This window comes from Sylvia atricapilla, chromosome 1 (genome assembly GCF_009819655.1).
Source record: "Sylvia atricapilla isolate bSylAtr1 chromosome 1, bSylAtr1.pri, whole genome shotgun sequence".
Taxonomy (NCBI): domain Eukaryota; kingdom Metazoa; phylum Chordata; class Aves; order Passeriformes; family Sylviidae; genus Sylvia; species Sylvia atricapilla.
In genome coordinates, this window is record NC_089140.1 from 134838303 (window position 1) to 134860427 (window position 22125).

At 39.1% G+C, this 22125-nt stretch overlaps 1 protein-coding gene across 1 annotated transcript in view; it reads right to left on the reverse strand.

Moving 5' to 3' along the window:
- Positions 1-1474, reverse strand: part of ANGPT1 (angiopoietin 1) — a 150128-nt gene extending 148654 nt beyond the window's left edge. Inside the window, exon 1 of the mRNA XM_066334845.1 lies at positions 1131-1474. Coding sequence (XP_066190942.1) covers positions 1131-1427 — 297 coding nt within the window. The 5' untranslated portion in view covers positions 1428-1474. The remainder of the gene's footprint in view (positions 1-1130) is intronic.
- Positions 1475-22125: the final 20651 nt, after the last annotated feature.

The window sequence follows — 22125 nt, forward strand, 5'->3', positions numbered from 1 at the left end:
TAACATATTTATGTCTTATATACTGTCTGGATGAAACAAAACTTCTAAATCAGACAGGTTAGCAGCAACTATGGTAATGTGAAGTTTCAGCCCAGCTAGTAGAGTCTTTATTAGAGTTTTATGGATTTTCATTCTTAGTATGAACTTGTGTTGGAGTTAAACCATGTATCTCTCAAAGGGGTGCATACAACAATGTTCTTGTACCAGATTACATGACTAGTTGCATCACTCAGTTGTGCAATTTTCTAATTTTTGCCAGGTCAAAATGGCAGCATGCGAATGGGAATATCACAAATAACTATACACAGACTCTTTCTTTATTTTAACTGGTCAGCTACCCCAAAGCATTTTCTTTACCAAGGTATGGACAGCAAGGTATGTAATTTTTCACACATGAGTAATCACGCTAAGGTGACTGGGACTGTTCATATGAGTGAAATTATTCACATATTTAAGCCTTTCAGAACCAAGCTTCATAAAAATAATTACTTCTGTTAAGTTACTACAACACCTTGAAACCCATTTTTCCCTTTCTAGGAAAGAATGTACATATATAAACACAAATTGGCATAGACTGTTTCAAGACCAGTGTATTCAACATGGTTAAAAATGTTTACTGTGAAGATTTAGAAGTGTAAATGCCTATATATTTTCCTGTTTCTTTCCAGCAATCAGCTGGGTAGAATAGTATTACAGGATCTGTTTATGGAGGAACAATGATATTCTTAACCCAGTGCCCTTAAATGCTGATTTTTTAAATGCTCCCTTTTGCTGTCACAGTAGCAGGTATCCTGCATGACATCTGAGCTGAATCTGTGAACTGTAAGTAGAGCTTATAAGAACTTAGTAAATTCTGTCAGTAGAGTCTCTGGAGGATTTTTGTGTTCTCAAACTCACATGCATCCATAGTTTCTTGAAGAAAAGCCTTAAGAGTCACATCTTCCAGTAAACTGAAGAAAATTCAGCTCCCAAAAGCAATGTCACTAGGTAGGGTTCACTCTGGCTACACAGTCAAGAACAATATCAATCCTTATTACTTCTGTTCTTATAGAAACTAATGAAAACTTTGAACAGCACAAACATCCCCACAAAAAAATAATTTAGTGAGAAACAAAAAAAGAAACACTTACTTTTTGCAGCCACTGAGTGTAATTTTCCATCACATGTTCCAGATGTTGCAGTTTCTGGGAAGAGAAATCCTGTTCCACGTGAGGAGCATCTCTCTGAAGAGCATTTGTGTTGTACTGATCTGTCGTGCTTTCACGACAGTTCCCATCCTGTTCTGGCAGAATGAAAGTGTAGGTGCACTGCCCGTGCTGAACCCGGTTAAATCTTCTCCCACTGGCTTCTGCACCTCGACGCTGGTTAGTACAGCCTACAAGAGCAAGAATCACTGCCAGGAAAGCAAAGGAAAAGAAAACTGACATGTTATTATTACTTTCCTTTCCTGCTTTAAGAAAAACTTTTTCTTCCTCTTTCTTTAAATTTGTTCTGAATTTCCCTTAAAGTCTTTGGAAAAAGGAGCAGAGCAGCACACGTTAACAATCAAGCTTAGAAAAACTGTTGTTTTGGGTTTTTTTTAATTTCACTGTGAGGATAGCTTCCTTAGTTAAAATTGGGAATATTTATTGCATAGTAGCTAAGATTTATTGTTTCCTCTCTGTTCCAGTCCAGCATGTAGCCTGCTTTAGTCAGCTGCATATGCATATCCCAGTCTCTTTCCCCTACACTATCTGCTGCAGAACTGCTATTTTCTCTCAGGCTTCAGTGAGTTTTATTAAGGTTGCACTTTCAAGCCAAGCTGGAAGCAAGCAGCCTTTCACAAGATGACTTGACAGGAATGCGTGTATGAGTGCGCCCCTATGCTAAGGATGGCTGATGGCTCAGTACAGAGGGATCATCTTACAAACTGGCTGGATGCATGACCTCAATCATGCATGTCTGCCCAGCCCCTGCAGCATACAACTGCTGGGGGCTTTGGGCGAATTCACGTAAGTTTAATAAATAAGTCAGTCCACCTTAATACACTTCATATGTTCGCACTGGCCTATTAAAATGTAGATAAAGTGTAGAAGTTTGTTCTAATCCCTCTGTAAATATACAAAGCACTGAAATTAAAAATACTTTCAGTTCTGTTCTGCTCTGTATCTATTAAAGAATTCTAGGTCGGGCGAATGACACTTACAGGAAAAAAGTTGTTTAACCCTCACTAGGTTTATCTAATTTTCTAAGACAGTTGTGTTTCTTTAACAGTTTTCAGAGAGCTGTTTTATACGATATATTGAAATTAAAGTTGCCAGATAGTAATCGCGAAAGGCAGTTCAGAAGGATAATAATTTTCTGTGTTCGGTTTCTAAACCAAGGTAGTTAATTAAAAACCAGTGAGAGATGGTGACTTAAATATTCCAGATAAACTTCTGTACCACTGTATAGTTATCACATGCATAACACCAATTTGCAAGTCTGTATAGGCTGTACAGGCACCCCTTGTTACATGTGGAAACTTCCTATGGGGAAACTTCTTCAGAAGACTGTGGTAACTGCTTAAGAAACTATCTTAAATAATGCCTTTGGTATTTGCTAGAGACAAAAAATGCACAGATTATAAACAGGACTGGAATATTCATGAAATTCAGAGGAATTTGGATCTGAGTTCTGCACAAGTATTTGTTGTTGTTAAATAAATATCAGCCAAAACTAATGTGGAGCTCTTTCCATAATATTTCCCATGAAAGTAAGTGGTCTTTTAAATAGCAATAGTGCATCACTAAAAAAACATCAAGGAGACCTACTTGCACAAATACTGAATGCAAACAACTTCAGTGCTCGTGTAATTGTGACCTGTATCACAACTACAATGTTGTTGTAAAAGAATATTTAGCCAGGCATATGACCTGTTCCCATGCAAGCTATTCCTGCTCAAACTGCAAAGCATCTTGCATGTGGAAAGAAACCACTGAACCAGTAAGTAATATTCTCTACAATAAAATACAAAAAAAGATAAATTCATATTTTGCTCTAAATTTTTTTTATATATCCAATACATATATATAGAGAAAAAAGGGAAGAATACAAAGCCAAAAGCAAAGCATCAATGCTACTTTTGCTTTGAGCAAAATCAGAATATCCTTCCACCTCTGAACTGTTCAGGCCAAATAAGCACTTGTTTTTCTGCTTCTGAAAACCAACTTCTTAGTTTGTTTTCCTTCTCACATACAGGACTTCCTATAACTCACCACCACCACCAGAACTAATGCTGTGGTAGTTTATTACACCGTACTTGCAATTATTATGAAATGTATTTGTAAGGTATTTGCTCACCTAAGATCAGAGATGAAAAAGGATGAAAACTACAATCAGACACTGAGCTGAAGGGTTAGCAAAAAAGCAGTTATTCGCTCTGAGGAAAAGCAAAAATACCAGAGCACAAACACGGCAACAATACATGCTTTTCTTGTAAGTAAAAAAGAGTACTTTATGAAAGGGCCTCAGAGCAGCTGAAAGAGGGATAGTAAGGTGGGTGTACAAAGGCTTCCTAGATTCTTAGTTGATATTTTCAAATATGAATACACATTTACACAAATGCCTCATTCATTTTCTGCAGAGCTTTAAAGCATCAGATTTATTCACATGCAAATGTGCAGAAGTGAGATTGCAAATTCACAATTGAAGTTTTTCAGATGAGGATTTCACAGAAGAGCTGGCTCACTTTGTTGCTGTTACATGGCCCCTTCCTGCTGGCTTGAGGTGGCTTCTCCTTCCCCTTCTGTCCCCTTCTTCCTGAGGGATAACAGCCACCAAAACCTTCATGAAACATGCAGAGTTACCAGGCATCTTTGACATTTGCTTGTTTGTCTCCACAGCACCTTCCTCTCAGACCCCCTACCCCAGGCCCCAAACGGGTGGATCAGGGGTAATGTGCAATTGTCAGTTGTCACAGCAGGAGATTTGGCAGAGCCATGCAGCAGCCAGAGCATCTCCTACCAGCACACTGCACTAAGGCTTCCATACTAAAGAGCATCAACTCCCGCCAGCCACGCACTGTCCACATCTGAGTTACAGAAGTGCCTCTGAGACATCTTGTGTGTCCAAACACATAGGGTCTCATGCAGAGGCAAGGAAGGGATGGCAGGAATCTGGTAGAAGTCCAGGAACCACTCTGTCATTCTTAGTTTGCATCTTTTCTAGACCACTGAGAGGCACAGACAGGGACTCATGAATCTTGATGAGATGCACTTAAATATTTTCAAGGGCTCCTTGAAATAGCAGCAGCTCTGTTGGCTACATAGAAACTCAACAAGCTTCAGGGCCGCTCTGGCTGACCCCAGAGTCGGAACTATTCACTAGGGTCCCTAACTAGAATCACAGACATTCCCAGCCCTGTAACACAGGGACCAGAAAGGTCAGCTTGCTGCTTCCCCAAACACACAGCAAGTCATATTGATAAACACACTGAACCAACCAGGCCAGGTTCAGTTTACACTCCTCCTGACACACTCATGGTTCCCTGCACACACAGGCAGAAATGTAACAATCAAGACTAAAAAATCTTTTTTTCCAGATCTACAGATTATTCCATTTAATTTCACAATGCAATTTTTAAAGGAATTCCATTTTATCTAAGGACAACAAACTCAGAAATAAGATGAGGTTTTGTTTCCTAAAGTTCCATATTCTTATTAAAGTGCTTTCTCTTTCTTTTTAAAAATAAACTAACCAACCAGCCAAACAAAATATCTTGCTCAAAAATTTCAGCAGTTTGATATCTTATACCTGATTTGATAAATGTAGAGTTCATTATTCCAGTACCATGTGATCTATGTGATGTGTCCCAGCTTTGCAAGAACTTAAAATTTTAGTGAGATGAGGAAAAAATAGTTCTCACAGTTCAGTCACAGTCACTGCATTGTGCAGGACATTACATTACATGGGTATTTCTGCAGGATCTTACATTATATCCTATAGATAAAATCGAAATTATTTGCCCAGGATTGCACAGTTCCTCAACCATAAACTGAGTAGGGATGTGTTTAAAAGGTTCTTTATTTTCCTAAGACCACTTCCTTCATCACAATCATTAGTTTTATTCTTTGAACATTTCCTTCTGTTTAAGAAGGAAGGGATGGATCCAGAGGCTTCCTTCCCAAACCATGCAAAGTCACAAATCCATCATTTATTTAGGAGCTATGCAAAATACTGTAGCTCACTATGTAATCAGTCCTACAAGGCAAAATAAATGGGAATTCTACATGCAGATAAAGGTTATATTCACATGATATTTGTTCCTACATATCTAGAATTAATGTAATTTTATGGCTTTTACCAATACATATGCATGCTCAGAGTTCAACTATAAATTCTGGGAAACCAAAATCTATTTCTTTTTCTTTACATTTCTGCTGCAATATGTGTTATTGCTGCAGATGAGTTGCAATAATGTTGCATCATATCACACACAGTACTTGGAATTATTCCAACTCAGCTTCCTTGGTGTGTATGGGAAATCAGTGCAGAATGGCTTCCGAGTATAGGTATAATGAGCAAGATTTTTCTCTCTCAGTAAACCAATAATAGAGTACGAAATATTTGTTTTTAGTGTAGCACATTCCAAAGAACCTCATCCTACGTATATAAATTCTACGGAATAAAACAGCATCTTAAGTCTCACAACCCTGACTGGATACGTGCTAATGCTTCTCCAGTTACTTTAGTGGAGATGGTCCCAGTAATTCATAGCATACAATACCTCTACGCTGTCTTTCCTTGCTCTCCAGGGAACAAGCACGTAATCATCTCAGATAAATTTCTCCTCAGGACTGAAGTCTGTACAATCACATGTGGATACTTAAGGCATGATCCCACATAATGATGCTGGCCAGATTCTTCCTTCAAAGGAGCACAGTGATGGGTGCTCAGTGACACCTCAGCCCAGCCCAGCTCTCCCAGCATTTGATTTCACACCTGAGAACAAGTAAAGAGCTGTGAGCATTAACAGAGGAGCAAAAAGCAGATTTTAGAAGAAGATCGTGGTTTACAGAAACATCTGAGCTGTGGTTTACGCTGTACAATCTGTCAGAAGTTTGTCTCACACAGAAGCTTTATTGGATTCTTTCCAATATGATGGCAGATGAGAGAGGTAGATGTTTCCTAAAAACTTATTTTCATGATGTGGAAAAATCAAGTTCTTATATTCATGAGCAATCTTTTATCTTATGCATGTAGAGACAAAGCACATAGATTACTTCTGTTGAATTTGCTCTCATTCCCTGAGGTAGCATCTTCTTTTTATCTGTTTAAGGTGAAGTTTGTCCCTTATTTTTAAAATTTCTGGATACTTGAGTTATTTTTAAAAACCAACCCCCAAAATTATCAAAGAACAGGATATACAGTAATAGAACACAGTGGGTATGAAGTTTCTGTTTCAAAATTATAAAAATACATGCTCTAATCAAAATACCTGATGAAAAGACCAACAGTAATCTTCCCCTGTAAAGCCTAGACCAAAAAATCTGCCTGGTTCTAAAAGAAAGATATTTTGTATGCCTACAAGCATTTCAGCCTTATCATGTGAATGTGCCTTCTGTTGCAAATTAATTGAAAGAGCAGTTTGGTGGAAATTATTTATCAGCAGTGTTGTTTGGTTGAATGATTTACTTATTCTGTGAATTATCTCTGTGTCTTAATGCTCACCAGGGAGAATACAGGGGACAAACAGCAATCCATTGGTGCGTTACCTTCAGTTCCTGACTTAATTTAACATGTAGCCTCAAGTGCAGTGCTACATGTGGATCTGTTCTTGAGGTCACAAAGCAGAAATCACAATAGTGTGATTTGCCTGTGAAAGGAATAATTGCAGCCCCTAGTAAAGTGTAAATGAAAAAGATTAGTCCAAATACTGGTAAAAGTTGAACACTTAATAACAAAAAAAACACTGAAGTTGCTTCAGACTCTGTGGACTAGCAAATTAACATCTTTCCTTTGAAGTCTTAATTCTTAAGATTACAGCCTTCTTCCCTAATGGAAACAAATATTCTGATTCAGGTGCTTAAAAAGCCTTGTTTCTGAGGAGAACTACACATATATAATTGTTAGAGACATGGGACAAAATACTGGTTACAAAATCTCTTACATTTTCCATAGAAGAAATAGATCTACCCACCCTTTCTGAGCAGGATGGTCATGTGAGCTCAATCTTTCTGTCCTATCACAAAGTCTTTTCCTCACAGGCCTCTCTACAGCTCAGATGTTTCAACTCAGCAACTGCAGCAAAGAGGGAAACAGTGCCACTGACAAAGATGGTCAGAGCATATGGAGGTGAGCTCCAGATATAAACTCTTCTACTGCCTGATATGGAGAGAGGCAGGAGTCAGACTCTGGTCCTTTTGGGTTTGTATATTCATAGCAAAACATGAGTTCATATTCTGATTTTTCTGCTGGTTGACACACATCAGCCAAACTTCCTATCAAATTTAATGACACCCTGAGCCATGAACTGCAAAATTCAGTCTTTGCTGTTCGATGATATATTTAAAATTAAAATGTAAAACATTCTCCTTCACATAGAAAAGGACGTAAATCCAGGTCAGTTCTCAGTATTTATGTTCTACAAGAATTTAACCATTTGGCTAAAGTACATGTAGAAATAATATAGACCTTCTACTTGAAACATAGATAGGCTTTCTGATTAAGACTGATTGTCCTACAATTTTTACCTAGAATAAATTTAGATAAAATAATCCACAGGAAATGAATTTTATTGGATATAATTCTGTGGTAGAAGTTATGAACATCAACTTTTTTTCTCTTGAGATTTTTTGGAGCTCTAATTAATTTCTACATACTTTTTGAAAAAAAGCCTGCAAATCAAAGAGACTAGAAAAAAATGGCCTGGAAGAGATGTAATCTATACACCAAGACAAAAAAGACAATGCACCAAATCTTCATTTTACAAGTTTCTGTGAAAAGTCTGGTATTATCACTTTCCTAGAACAATCATAACACATCTTCTGCATCCAGTCAAAAGAAGCATGAAACTCATCCTTCAACAAGCTAATAGTTAATTATGTTGGTGAAATACCTATCTTTCAATTTAGCTGTAAACTAGAAAAAAAGGTTTAAGAGTTTGGATTGCTATTCTTCTTTGAGTTCAACTTTAAAACAGCTGGTTTAGATGTCTATTTAAAAGGAGAATGCAACAAATGCAATGATGTTTCCAAAACGTATTTCATTTTAAATGAGAAATTGAGTCCCAAGAGTGAGCAATCTCAATTTTGAGCTTTTGCATTCTCACCCACGTTTTACTTTTCATGAAAGGCAACATTCAACTCCATGTGTTTTTTCAGGGATCATCCATCTTAGCTAAACTTTTTGGCCAGAGTTTGACTCTAACAGGAGCAGGAGAGGCCAGTAATAATGATATTACCCAATGCAAGCAAGCCCAGTTTTTCAGCATTCAGGATCACTTCGCTAGTACTTGTTCTGGAGAAGATAAATAGTATGAAAGGAAGCAGAGACCAGAACATGAACAATATAGATGTTTCATGGACAATAGTAAGACTTACAGCATAGGCAATCTAGCTTGGAACCTACAGAATTCCCAGCTGAGAGGAAACATTTTAAATGCAGTAAATGGAACAGGCCCAAAAACACTGACAACATTATTCTAAAACCTGGTGAGAAACAACATAAAGTTGCATTTCAGTCAAAGCTATAGGAAACATAAGCTCACCATGACTATGTCAACCTATCACAGGTCTGACAAGATTTTGCAAAAAATAAATCCTTAAAATCTTACTGTTTTCTCTGAAATAGAGTCAGAATGTCAAGTTCTTTCTCCTGCATGACCAATAGATTTTATAGCTGTATTCCTACATGCATTTTCAGAAATTAGGTCAAATACTGATGGAACACTTTGATAACAAGATTGCCATATTGGACTTCCATCTATCTAAGTCTTTGCAGTCCCTAAAACCATGGCAGCTTCCTTACATTCAGTCTATCTATTCACTCATTCCCAGCAGCTAAGGGTTAGGTATTGGGTGACAGATAAAGCAGAGAAAAAGGCAAAAATAAGTCACCAGGAATCTGAGGTATAAGAGGTAAATAAACAGCAGTGCAGCCACGGAAAGGGAGAGGCACAGAGAGACAGTCTGGACCTAGGAATTGCAAGTATTTCTTATTTAAGAAGGTGATTTATAAATAAAATATCTCTTATATTTTATAGTGCACTTTTCTCCCCACACCTATTATTTATTTTTGCAAACAGCTTCTGGTTTCACATTCCATATGTGTATAGGAGTCAGAGACTTGGATTTCTGTGCGACACACTGGCAGCATCCCCATAATACCAAAATTCATCATTAACTAACTAGAAACCTCAGTCAACTGGTCAAAATTATTTTAAGAGGCCAATCAGCTTCTTCCCAACTGCACATGTCATTTTTAATTAGGAAACAAGAAGCCAGACAACACAAATAAATAGCAGTGAGGCAAGAGGCTAGCTATGGTTTGTGAGCAGCTTTCTGTGGAATCACACCAGAAGACACGCCAGCTGCACCGCACTAAATAGCCTCGCTGCATCCACGTGTCACACGTCTTGGATGAAATATAGGATGCACTCATCTTATACTTAGCAAGCTGTCATAATTTTACATGGGAGAGACATTTATGAAAAATTAGCTCTGATTAATTGGCCTGCTAGACTCAAGTCATTAATAGAAGTCAGAGACAGTATTTTTGAACAGAGATGGAAAACAGAGATAGGAATCCATGTCCTGGGGACTAGGGTATTCTTAGTACTGAGGCACAGGCATTGTCCTGCATATCTCTAACCAGCCCCATGGTGCAGATGTCCTCATGTCACACTGCAGGCACAGGGAAGGAGTGCTATCTTCCTTTCAGAGAGACTCTCTAACCCTTTTGTACAAATTGCTCTGGCACATGTACTCAATGTCTGGTGTAAAACTCACTCCACATGATGCTGTAGGATTGTGGTTCCCTATAGAAAGCAGGCAAAGCCACACTTTTTGAGATTGGCACTTAGAGCAGATGGCCAGAATATAGGTGCCATGCTTCTATTCACATTAAAATTCTCAAAATGCCCAATCACTACAGCCATAAAAATGGAGATAATGGAACTACAAATATCTTTCAGTTCCTCTAATGCGAGTCATCATATAAATGCTGCAGCATTTTTTTATTGAATACAAACGTTTAAAAGTATAATGAAATTTGCAGCCACCTCTTCAGCCACTTCTGTGAACACAGTAGAGTGTAGGACCTGTCACACCCCAGCAATACTTCTTCTGCATCCCTTGGAAAATCAGCTCTGAAAAATAAGCACCAGAGCCTGGACTGTGTCCTCAGGAACACGTGTGCTTAGGCACCAGGTCACTGGAGCACCAGTAGTCTGAGAGCTTAACTGCAGCTCATACTATATGAATAGGACATGAAATGGTTTGAAGTACAATATTTAAAAACGAATGTTTTTTCTCTGTGTACAGCATTTACTGTACATCTCACATACATTAACCCAGGGCGCTCAAATGACCCAGTGCCTCCAACAGCACGTAACTCAAAGATGAACTCTTAATTCACTTTGATCACCATAAACCCATCAGCACACTACTAGACATTTAACTTCTGTATGCCAATAAAAATGTTGTTTAAACTGTTAAGTGCCTGTTTAAAGCAGTAATTAATCCCCAAAATCAACACCTTTGAAATTACTGCCACAGGGCATAGATAAATATTAACCTTGGCTCTTAGGGAGTGTTGGGCTCATGACCTGGAAAGGGATCACTCTTGGTAGTTAGGGTTTTCTCCCCTGGTTTGCCATTGAGATATTGTATAATTCTCAGTAGGAAAAAAAAAAAAAAAGTCAAAACCACTATTCTATTTTTAGCATCCTTGATGTAATCTTCTTACTCTAAATGTGGAGTTTCCAACTGCCACTTTCTCTGCATATTTCCTGTGAAATAATACACCCAATCCTTTGGATCAGGTAAAAATAATCTTGGTGAAATGATGAAGACTGAGTGGGACATGACTTGAGGAAATTCACATTTTTCCTTCTAAAAGGATGACCATCCCTCTCCTGTTTGGAGACTGTGCTCAGGAGATGCCCACTGAACATTTATCAGCCACGCATGACCAGGTAGGTCCCAGAGCAAGAGCCAGGTTTGTGGCACTGAGTTAATTTGAGCTGTCACTGCTGGAATGATAATGATGGTCTGTATTATTGTTTTAATCATTGAGATTGTTGCAACTCACTTCTGATGCACAGCTTGCAACACTGGAACAAGAGAGCAGGAGGCAGAGAAGAAACACAGTAAGCAGAGAGTAGATAGGTCTGTATTCAGTATTACTGTTGGTAAAGTACTTTACATCCCTTGTATAAAAGGTAAAAAGAATAAGGTGTTAATATAACATCATGCATTCAGTCACTTCAGTAATTTATATAACACTGTTATTGTACATTATAAAAAAGTACCATCTGGCCAATAATATTTTTATATAGAAAGTCATTATTTTAAAACAAGTGGCTAAAAGAGGACAAATTTAACCATCAAAATTCTTAGTACAGTTTGAAGATGTAAATCAGATTCAGGCAAGCCAGGCTTTGCAGAAGTTTTTTGCATGATACAATCTTGCTCTTTAGATTCTGAAGTGTACACAAGAAATATCCTGTACGTAGACTTTTCATCTGCCCTAGCTACACACACATCCAAGTCTGAAGTGCCATGAACTCAGGTTCCCTTCATTCCCTACCCGACATGACACTATGAAAGTGGCTGGGACCATAATAAGGGATGAAGTGCAGCGACATCTGATTTGGCTCTGCCTACTCCACCCTTAACCTATCAGCTTTTGCAAGTTCTCTATTGCTCATTTGGTATTTTTAAATAATTTCTTTTGATAAATATGGAACCATCACTCTGCATGCTACCATAGGCAATAAGCAAGTATAAACTCACCATTCCTAAAATATACTTTAAGGTAGTTGGACATGCAAAGCAAGGCTGTGCATCTGAAGGCACCCTCTGTGCACCCCTCTGGAGGCAGGGAGGCTTTCAGGCTTTGTCTAATACAGTAGAAGCAGATAGAAATGTCTACAGGAACAGAGGAATTCTGTTGTGATGTCATTACTAAGTTGCCATCATACTGTTTTCCATGCTTTTTTGAAATAAATTACACATACCATTTATTTTCTGCTTGGGCCTATCAATGTGTGAGGCATAAGCATTAGGGCATACCACTTTTTCTACCCTTACCTGTTCATGAGACAAAGAAAACCGGTATCACTCTTCCAAAATTTCTGTAGCAGGCACTATCAAAAATTTGTATTTTGAAAGTTGTTTTGTGCTTTCCATTTTAATCCTATCTGTGACAGGCAAGATCTTATATTTTCAACAGCACAAGAAAGGTCCTGAAGACTTGAATGGGAACATAAGCAAATCTAACTCAGAGCAGAAGTGATATTAAATACTCTAAAACAAGGCAATCCCTCAATTAATAAAATGTGAAAGCAACAAGACATCTTAATAGTTACTATTTTCATTAAATTGTTATTTAAGATTATCCCATTCTCTCTGTTTTCTGCAAGACTTTCAAAGTTTAAACTTTCCCTCAGCCTTTGTCAGTGTATCTTTCTGCCATAGCATTTACCAGAATTAGGTCCTACAAAGTGTATAATTCCTAAAAGTGCAGGACCTCAGAAGAAAGGTAGGATCTAAAATCTGAAGAAGCACAGGAATATTTGCTTACAGACTCTTAACAGAAGAAAAAAATATTCCTCTAATACTTTTTATCATGTCTTTTCAACTGTACACAATTAAAACATTTAGCTGAGAATATCATGCAAAGATGAGAAAGGGCTTCACCGTTGCATCAGAGATTAGACCATTAAAAAGAATATTTGAACCCAGTAGACAGATCAGTAGTGATGGGGAGATTTCAGCTACACAGTGCAGCTGTAAAAGTCTCAGTTCAGACTGTGATCCACATATTTTACAGAAAGACAACCATATGGTATGCAGACAGCTATCAATCTGCTCTGAGTCACTTTTCAGTCAAATCATAGTGATGCAAGGTTCTTGAGCAGCAATTTAGAAGCTGCCTGTACTAAATGGTTTAGAATTCCTTGGCAACACAGGCTGCTGCAAATAATTGGATCTTCCTCTGCACATGGACAAAATTTCATTACAAGTTCAAGATCTTGGCCCATTTGACTAATGTGTTGTATGAACATTGCCCAAGATATCTAACTGATCTACTAAAGCCCATGGGTGATAAATGTCTTCAAGTGTAAGGGAGCCGAAAATAAAAAGACCATATTTTCAGGAAGGGAAGCCGGTTGTTTGTGTTTAGATGGAAAGTACCTTACAAGTTTCTAATTCCAGATGGAAGGCACATTTCTCTACAAAGTACCTAAGTAACATAAAGACATACATGGCCTTTCTTTTTGGTTTTTGGTTTTATTTCCATTGGGTTGTGGGTTTTTTTGTTTGCTGGTTTGGGATGTTTGTTTGTTATGATTTAAAACCTACTTGTTCATCAAAAGCCCTGTGCAAATGCTACTTATATGCCACAATGGCAGAAGACAAGTATTACGATTCCGCAGTCTAAACAACACTCTGATGATGTGGAACACGCCTTGAGAAAGGAGAAAGAAACAACTAAAAGAAAGCAAATATAACTAGGCTGTGATTTTGCCATAGGTACTGTTATAATCAACTAGTGTATTTTCATATACATAAATATTTCCTCAGATGAGCAAAAAAAAATAGAAGTGTAGATGAAATTGGAGGTCAGGAAGCTACTGGAAAATTGGGGTGAGATTCATGTCTAATCTCCCATGGTGGGAGACTTCTACTGCTGTGGGTTTATGACAGAAGAAGGTTTTAAAATTATGTTGCCTGTGCATATCAGCATCTCTAAATGCAGATGAACCTTATAGCAAAGTAGTTCTCATTAATGTTAAATCACTATCACCTTTTTTTTTTTTTTTCAAAAAGATAAAAGAAAACTGAAGTGAGAATATGATGCTTGTGGGTAGTTTGGCCTAGAAAAAAAAAAAAAAAAAAAAAAAAAAAAAAAAAAAAAAAAAAGCATGTGCTTTGTCATACAAGAGTCCACCTTAACTCTTTTCGAAGAAATAAACATGGAATTTTTGAGCTAAATTATGATGGGAAAATCATTTTAGAATCCAAACAAAAAGAGAAATCTAGTAACAGAAAGCTGCAGTCCATTGTTTATCTCTTCAGCTTTGTGCTGTGGCTCTATATTTAAGCACTGCTCTAATTTAATAGAAGTGATTTTGCTGTGATATTAACCAAAGAAAAGAACAAAGACCACCCATGATGGGACCTCTTACACAGGTTCTACGAGTAGTTAAAAAGTCATGAAGTAGTTAAAAAAAGATAAAGGTAGGTAAGCCGCATTTAAGCAGACGCAAAATTGAACAAGATACTCATAGAATATTTTTCATGTTCATGTAAGATTTAAGTGATGCACTGGAGGCATATTTATTATTTTGTCTTGAAAAAAAAAAAAACCCTTCAAAATTAAATCCCCTCTAGAATATCCATCCTCGTAGGAGAGGTTACTTCAAAAAACATTAGTTTCAGCTCCCATGCACTTATCTATACAGGCTTTTGGAATATGTTTGAAAGCAAAAGAAGTCCCAGTCACTGCAGCAAAGCCAAGTCTAGATTGTCAGAAGTCAGTTTGATCTCTACAGCACTATCGCTAGTACAGCACTCTACAGGACTATCACTAGTACATTTTTGCTATACATTTGAATCGTAGAATCGTTTAGGTTGCGAAAAAACTTCTAGGAAGTTTAAGTTATCCCCGCACTGTCAAGTCCACCACTAAACCATGTCCCTGAGTGCCCCGTCCACACGTCTTTTGTACACATCCAGGGATGGTGACTCAGCCACTTCCCGGAGCAGCCTGTTCTAATGCTCGACAGTACTTTCACTAAAGAAAGTTTACCTAACATCCAATCTAAACCTCCACTGGTGTAACATGAAACCATTTCCTCTCATCCTATCTCTTGTTACCTGGGAGAAGAAACGGAGTCCCACCTCTCTACAACCTCTGTTCAGGTAGTTGTAGAGAGCAACAAGATCCCCTCTGAACCTGCTTTTCTCCAGACTAAACACCCCCAGCTCCCCCAGCCACTCCCCATGAGACCCGAAATGGATGTTTGAAATTCCTATTATACCCTGATCCAAGAAGGTGGGGGTGTTTGTTGGTTTACTGAGAGATGTTAGAAGGACGGTGACAGAGCGATTCTTTCCCACGGTGTGGGCAGCTCCTCGGGCTGATTAGCTGCTGATAAGGCTCCTTAGCTGCCGACGTGCTCCCGGAGCGGCCTTTTCCCCCCGCGCTCTCCCGGCCCCGCGGAGGCCCCGGCGGCCCCGGGCTGCTGCGGGCGGAGCGCGGGCCCCCCCTGCCGGCCGCGCCCCGCACTGCCTCGGGGACGGGGGTGCACTGCCTCGGGGACGGGACCGCGCTGCCTCGGGGACAGGGCTACACTGCCTCGGGGACGGGAGCACACTGCCTCAGGGACAGGGCTGCACTGCCTCAGGGACGGGAGCACACTGCCTCAGGGACAGGGCTACAGTGCCTCGGGGACGGGAGCACACTGCCTCAGGGACAGGGCTGCACTGCCTCGGGGACAGGGCTACAGTGCCTCAGGGACATGGCCGCACTGCCTCAGGGACAGGACCGCACTGCCTCGGGGACGGGACCGCACTGCCTCGGGGACAGGGCTACACTGCCTCGGGGACGGGAGCACACTGCCTCAGGGACATGGCCGCACTGCCTCAGGGACAGGGCCGCACTGCCTCAGGGACAGGGCCGCACTGCCTCGGGGACGGGACCGCACTGCCTCGGGGACGGGACCGCACTGCCTCGGGGACAGGGATACAGTGCCTCGGGGACGGGAGCACACTGCCTCAGGGACAGGGCTACAGTGCCTCGGGGACGGGAGCACACTGCCTCAGGGACAGGGCTGCACTGCCTCAGGGACAGGACCACACTGCCTCAGGGACAGGGCTACACTGCCTCGGGGACAGGACCGCACTGCCTCAGGGACGGGACCGCAGTGCCTCAGGGACAGGACCGCACTGCCTCAGGGACAGGGCCGCACGGCCTCGGGGACAGGGCCGCACTGCCTCAGGGACAGGGTCATACTGCCTCAGGAACGGGACTGCACTGCCTCGGGGACAGTGCTGCACTGCCTCAGAGACCGGGCTGCACTGCCTCAGAGACAGGGCTGCGCTGCCTCAGAGACAGGGTCATACTGCCTCAGGGACGGGACTGGGGCCGGCAGCGGCAGCCGGGGCAAAATCTCCATCGCTGCTTCGGCAAACCTCCGCTTTTGAATACGAAGGACTCGCTGGCAGCGTTTTGAGATGCTCCGTAGAATCCACAATTTCTGTAGTCCGGCTAACTGCATCCACCGCCTGCGAATGCAGCTGCAACAGCAAAAGAGAGAGAACGCGGGGCACAGGCCAGTCTGGGCACGGAGCAAGGAGACAGGTGCCATCCTGTGCTCAACCCTTCCTTCAGTAAATGTGGTAAGTGTACCTTAGGGTCCACAACGCCAATTTCTGACTAGCTGCAAGTGTCACTAGCAGATCACTAGTAAAAATCTGTCCTTTTAATGACCTGCAGAGTGCATAGGAAATAAATCCTGTCTTTTGCTGCATATTTCCCCTAATTTTGTCTCATTTTCTAAACATAGTTAAAAAGAGGCATAGAGATTTATGAGATTGCCACTGAAACCTACCTGTTGGCTTGCAGCTCATTGAAGTTTTCTACTGATTGAGGTGACTATGCTGTAACAAGATGCCCAGAGAAGCTGTAGATGCCCCAACCATGAAATTGTTCAAGATCAGGCTGGATGGGGCTTTGAGCAACCTGGTCTAGTGGAACATGTCATCCGCCATGGAAGAGAGGTTGGAACTAGAACTTTAAGGTCCGTTCCTCTCAACACATTCCGTGATTCTGTAAAAGGGAAGTTCCCTACTTCAATTATTTTCACATTACATATCAAAAGTATTTCAACTATTGTTCTCTCCACAATATTCATAGCAGAAAATTTTCTAAAAGTTCAAATATTTCATTATACCAGAATGTATATATATTCGTGATTAGGAACTGTCTTAACAGACATATAAACGAAGAAAAAAACGAAGAAAAAAAAAACAACCAAGCCTGTCACTCAGTCCAAGCAATGTCATATTTCTGGCATTAGCAAATGTTTTTGTGTTAAAGATGCCCTGTACCAATGATAAATCAGTTTCACAGCAGGGGGGAAATCTTGAAGTCATTAAAGTTAATGAAAAATTTTCCATGGAACTAGGATTTTGCCTAAAAATATTTATGCTACTTTTTCAGTAACTCTCTGACTGTACAATCTTACAACACACTGTGCTGCAGCCTTGGTAAAAGGATCTGGGCTTGGACCCAAGACTCGATCTCTTATCAGACTAATTCTACTTGTTTCAGTCAGTTGTAAACAATTGATACCATCACTGGAAAGTGCAAGAAATCTGTTATAAATAATATTATCTGTCCTTGGAGAAATGTCATTCTCCCCTTTACACACAGCACTGACCTATATGTAATCTTAAACCCCGCGTAGCGACCTTAGCGTTCCAGAGTGCTCAAAACTCAGAGCCCATAGTGCTGTGTGTGGTGTGACAAACACATGCAGTCCTCTCCTTCCCAAAGAAAGAAAGGTCTCAAGCTCCAGTTCTGCAGCACCACACGCCTACACAGGTCACCAGTGAAGGCACAAGAGGTGCAGGATGTTTGCGAACAAGAACTGGCCCAAACGGACGGATTGCTTCAGACTGGCTGAAAGTAGTTGAGCAACAGCAGAGGACTCTTAATGTCCTTACAGTTTAACAATGGCAGCATTCGTGCACATTTGTACAGGGTTCTTCTGGGGCTTCTTTATTCTTGTAACGTTCATAAAGATTCAAAAAAAATTTAACTAGGATAGTTTATATTTTTTAGCAGGTGCAAAATGAAACAAAATTAGTCACTGAGAGCAAAAGCAAACCCAGGGTAAATTATACTCAGATATATATGACCTGGCAGCTTCAATACTGACTTCAATGCTCGAGTAAGCAGCGGTGCTTGTGCTAATGTAAATTTGCACCACTGAAAGCTTCACAGATATGAGTGAGAGAGAAAGTGTGTCTGAAGGGTAGGAATCAGTTCATGCCTGTATGATTTGCTGTGCAAAGCATAGTAAGTACCAAAATAGCTGTATCTTAATAGTGTAGTGAACCACATGCAAGGTCCACTTGCATGGTAAGTGATTTCAAATCTTTCATAGTAATTTAGAAGAGAAAATAAACCACAATTTCCTTGTATGAAGGACTCATAAGGAAGAATGAAGCTCTACTTCTACAGTGTAGGCTAAAGCTCTTCTGACACTTAGTTCTGTGTATTTATCATAAACCATAGAATATGCTGACCCTCCTGCCATTTCCTTGAGTCCTGTCACTGGTCTCAAGACAAAAAAGATTAGTACCTGCCCCTCCTCTTCCCCTCTTGAGGAAGTCATAGCTGCAGTGAGGTCTCCCCTTAGTCTTCTCAGTCTTCTCTTCTCCAGGCTGAACAGACCAAGAGATCTCAGCTCCTCCCCGTAGAGCTTCCCTTCACAGCTCTTCCTCATCTTTGTAGCCCTCCTTTGGATGCTCCCTAATAGTTTAATGTCTTTTTCATATTGTAGCGCCCAAAACTGCACACAGGATGCAAGGTGAGGCCACCCCAGGGCATTACTTCAACTTTAGTCATACTGTCAGCACAGAGTTTAAAAAACAGAACTAGAAAATAATTATAATTTAAATGCGTGTTTTCTTCTTGCAGTCTAAAATAGCACAGTTCCCTATATGTGACAAACATGAACAAATCTACTTTTTAGAAGTTCAAGAAATAATGGAAGCTATTAAAAAGCCTCAAACCATAAGTATGAAATAGAGTAAGGGAACAACGAGTTATTTATAAAATTTTTATTAAATGCCACCTAATTTTTATAAGATTTCTTAAATCCTCAATATCATTTTTAAGTTATGCCAAATGGATCTATTGTATATGACAATGCAAGAATGGATTCCCTCATGGTTGTTGTGTGTGTAGTATACAGCTGTCACACCAAAAGAAATTATATAGTGGGTTTAAAAATTTATCTTCTTCTCATTAAATGTAAGCCTTGAAATGACAAATATATATATTTACTACTTTCAATACACAATAAATCTTACTATTTATATTTTTATGAAGGCCAGACTATGTTATATATCGTTTAACATACTAGCAAACAACATGTGTGACATACTAGCAAACTTAAAAAGTTATTTCTTTAATAGTACTATCAAAAAAATATTTATAGGAAACCAGAATTTTGAGTACCAATTTCTCTATAAAACTGTGTTTTCTAAAAAAGAAGGAAAGATTATATAAAATGTTCAAATATTTTAATTGTAAACTTCTAATTTTCATGTTTTTCTAACACTTACAGTGTTTGCATGCAACACTGGCAGAAGGCCACAGATAAATAGACTTCTGTGAAATAACTATAATAATAATTATATGTAATATATAGTAACTCTTCTATGAAATAACTCTATGTATAGAGTAGCCCTGAAAAACTACTTGAATAAACCAAAAAAGTCAGTCATAATTCTGCTTTCATTTTCACCCTTATGTTAAAGTCAAGGATATTTTGTAAAATGAATAATTGGATTACTAAAAAAAAAGCTTTGACTATTTGCATGTCACTATAGTTACTTTGGTTTTTTGTTTCTCTATTAGGGAGGTAGAACTGATCACCTGGATCATCACAGAATTTTCTTTATTTGAAAGAAGGGAGGCAAATACCATATGTATTTTTTAAAACATCCAAAACCAAACATCAAAACTGTCTTCTCTACTTGCATACTTTCAAACACATTCGTTCTGAGAAGTAATTAGTACACAGTCTGGTTAGATATATATGTATATATGTCTCTTTATTTGTCATTTCTGCAAACATAAATATATTCAGAAATATACAGATGCATATGCAGGCATGTGTATCTAGATAAAACAGGGTATGGTATATAATGGCATTTTGTATATATGGTTACATACCTACACTGGAGGTATAGATATAAATGCTTTGGCTTTGCACCTCCACTGGCATCTCTGTGGCTTTTCATAGCTCGTTGCTTGTGTTTTCTGCAGCTCCTTATGGAACACCTCTCTCAGGAGGATGGAGACAGTTTCACATGCATTTCAAAAGCAGCCTCCAGGGAAGACCAAATCTCAAGTGGAGCTACAGAACCCTTGTGCCCCCCAGTCCCTCAGTTTGCCTGGGACCACCTGTAGGCTGTGCATCCTGAATGAGCTGGCACCAAATTTAGAGCATGCAATTGCTTCATTTCAGAACAATCTGCAAATGTTCTTTTTCCTGTTTGCAGTTCCATTAGAAGCCAACAGTTCAGCTTTCTCTTGTTTTCTGTCTTTATTGGGGCTCTTGGTAAAAGAATAATATTCCTGGTGTTGGAATTCCAGAATATTTAATACACTGAGGGCCAAAACATTTTTTTCACATAAAAAGAAGTTTATTTAAGTATTTTAATTTATTTAAAATGTTATATTGTATACATAGTCAATGAAGACATGTCTTCTTAGACATATCTAGCTTTCTATTGCTAACAGGAGCAGTTACAATGACATCTTAATATATAATATCAAAGACTTATAGCATTATCTCAAATGATTACATTAAAAATTGATTTTTTCTACACAATCAAGAATACATTATTTTAGTGAACAGCACAGTGTATAATAAATAGATTTTCCAATAATTTTATAGTATCATGTATGTGTGTTACATTTTAAAATAACAGAATAAGTGCTAAATGCTTACTAGATTATATATATATATTAAATGCATAAATTGATCTGTGAATTATTTTTAAGGACTGATATGGAGAATTTTGAAAGTCTTCCTTAAAGAGATATTTCTGTGAAATTTTGAGTGACTGAACTGTGTGAGAGAGTTACAGCCTGCCCACAAATACTTTGGAATTTAAGGGAGGCTATAATTGTTTGCTAAGGTATCTGCTGCAAATTGGTTAAGCATCCAGTGATTAAAAGCTCTTTAAGGTCTACATGTAAGTGCTCAGTGTGAGTATTGCTCTTCTGAGTTACAGAGCCTGGGTATATTTGTGATAACCCCTCACAAGGGAGATTTTAGCTTTACTAAACCTCGATTAATTGAAAACTTTCAAGGCCTGACATATAGTTTAGAAATATACCAGACCGCAGCCTAATGTCTCACTGAAAACATTCACTTGTGACACATTATTATGATCTTCTGGCCATTCTATGATGATAACAGCAATAAGCGCCCTGTGCCTTTTCTACTAGGACCTCAAGAAAGTAAGTAATCAGGAGGCTTTTTCTCCATGTTTCTTCAACATTGCTTATTAGAAGAAAACTGTAAACTCTCTAATAAACCAAAGAGAATTATTTAGGATAGATAACATATATACTTTTAGAAACAAACTTTGCTATTACTGTGCAGCTAATGTGAGACATAAACCTTAGGAAGAATTTGAGCAGGACAAAATAGTTACATGCAGTTTCTCTCCACACCATTAAGTTCTTAAAGGCTTTTGGTCTTGACAAAAATGAAAATTTTGAAGTAAAAAACCCACAAGTTTGTTTTTTAACTTGTGCATAGGTACACAGAGTTTCAACGTCTGTCCTTCTCAAACCACATGCTGCTCCAGGACTCCAGAAAGAAGGATTTAGGGGGGCTGTACTGAATAAAAAAATTTTTCTGTGCAGCATCTCCAGACAGGAATCATGTTTTAAGGACTAGAAGTACTGTATCAGGACAAATAAAGGCAACAATTCTCAAATTCTGGATATCAAAAGCAATCTAAAATCAAGTGTGGATTTACCAGGATGACAAACCGGCCCTTCAAACGTTGGTAAACCAGGAAAGATAACCATAAAGAGTATCTGCTGTTTACATATTTACGTCTGCTAAGTAAGTAACACAAAGGGACAGACCCCCTACTCTGTGGTAATTATCCAAGTGCA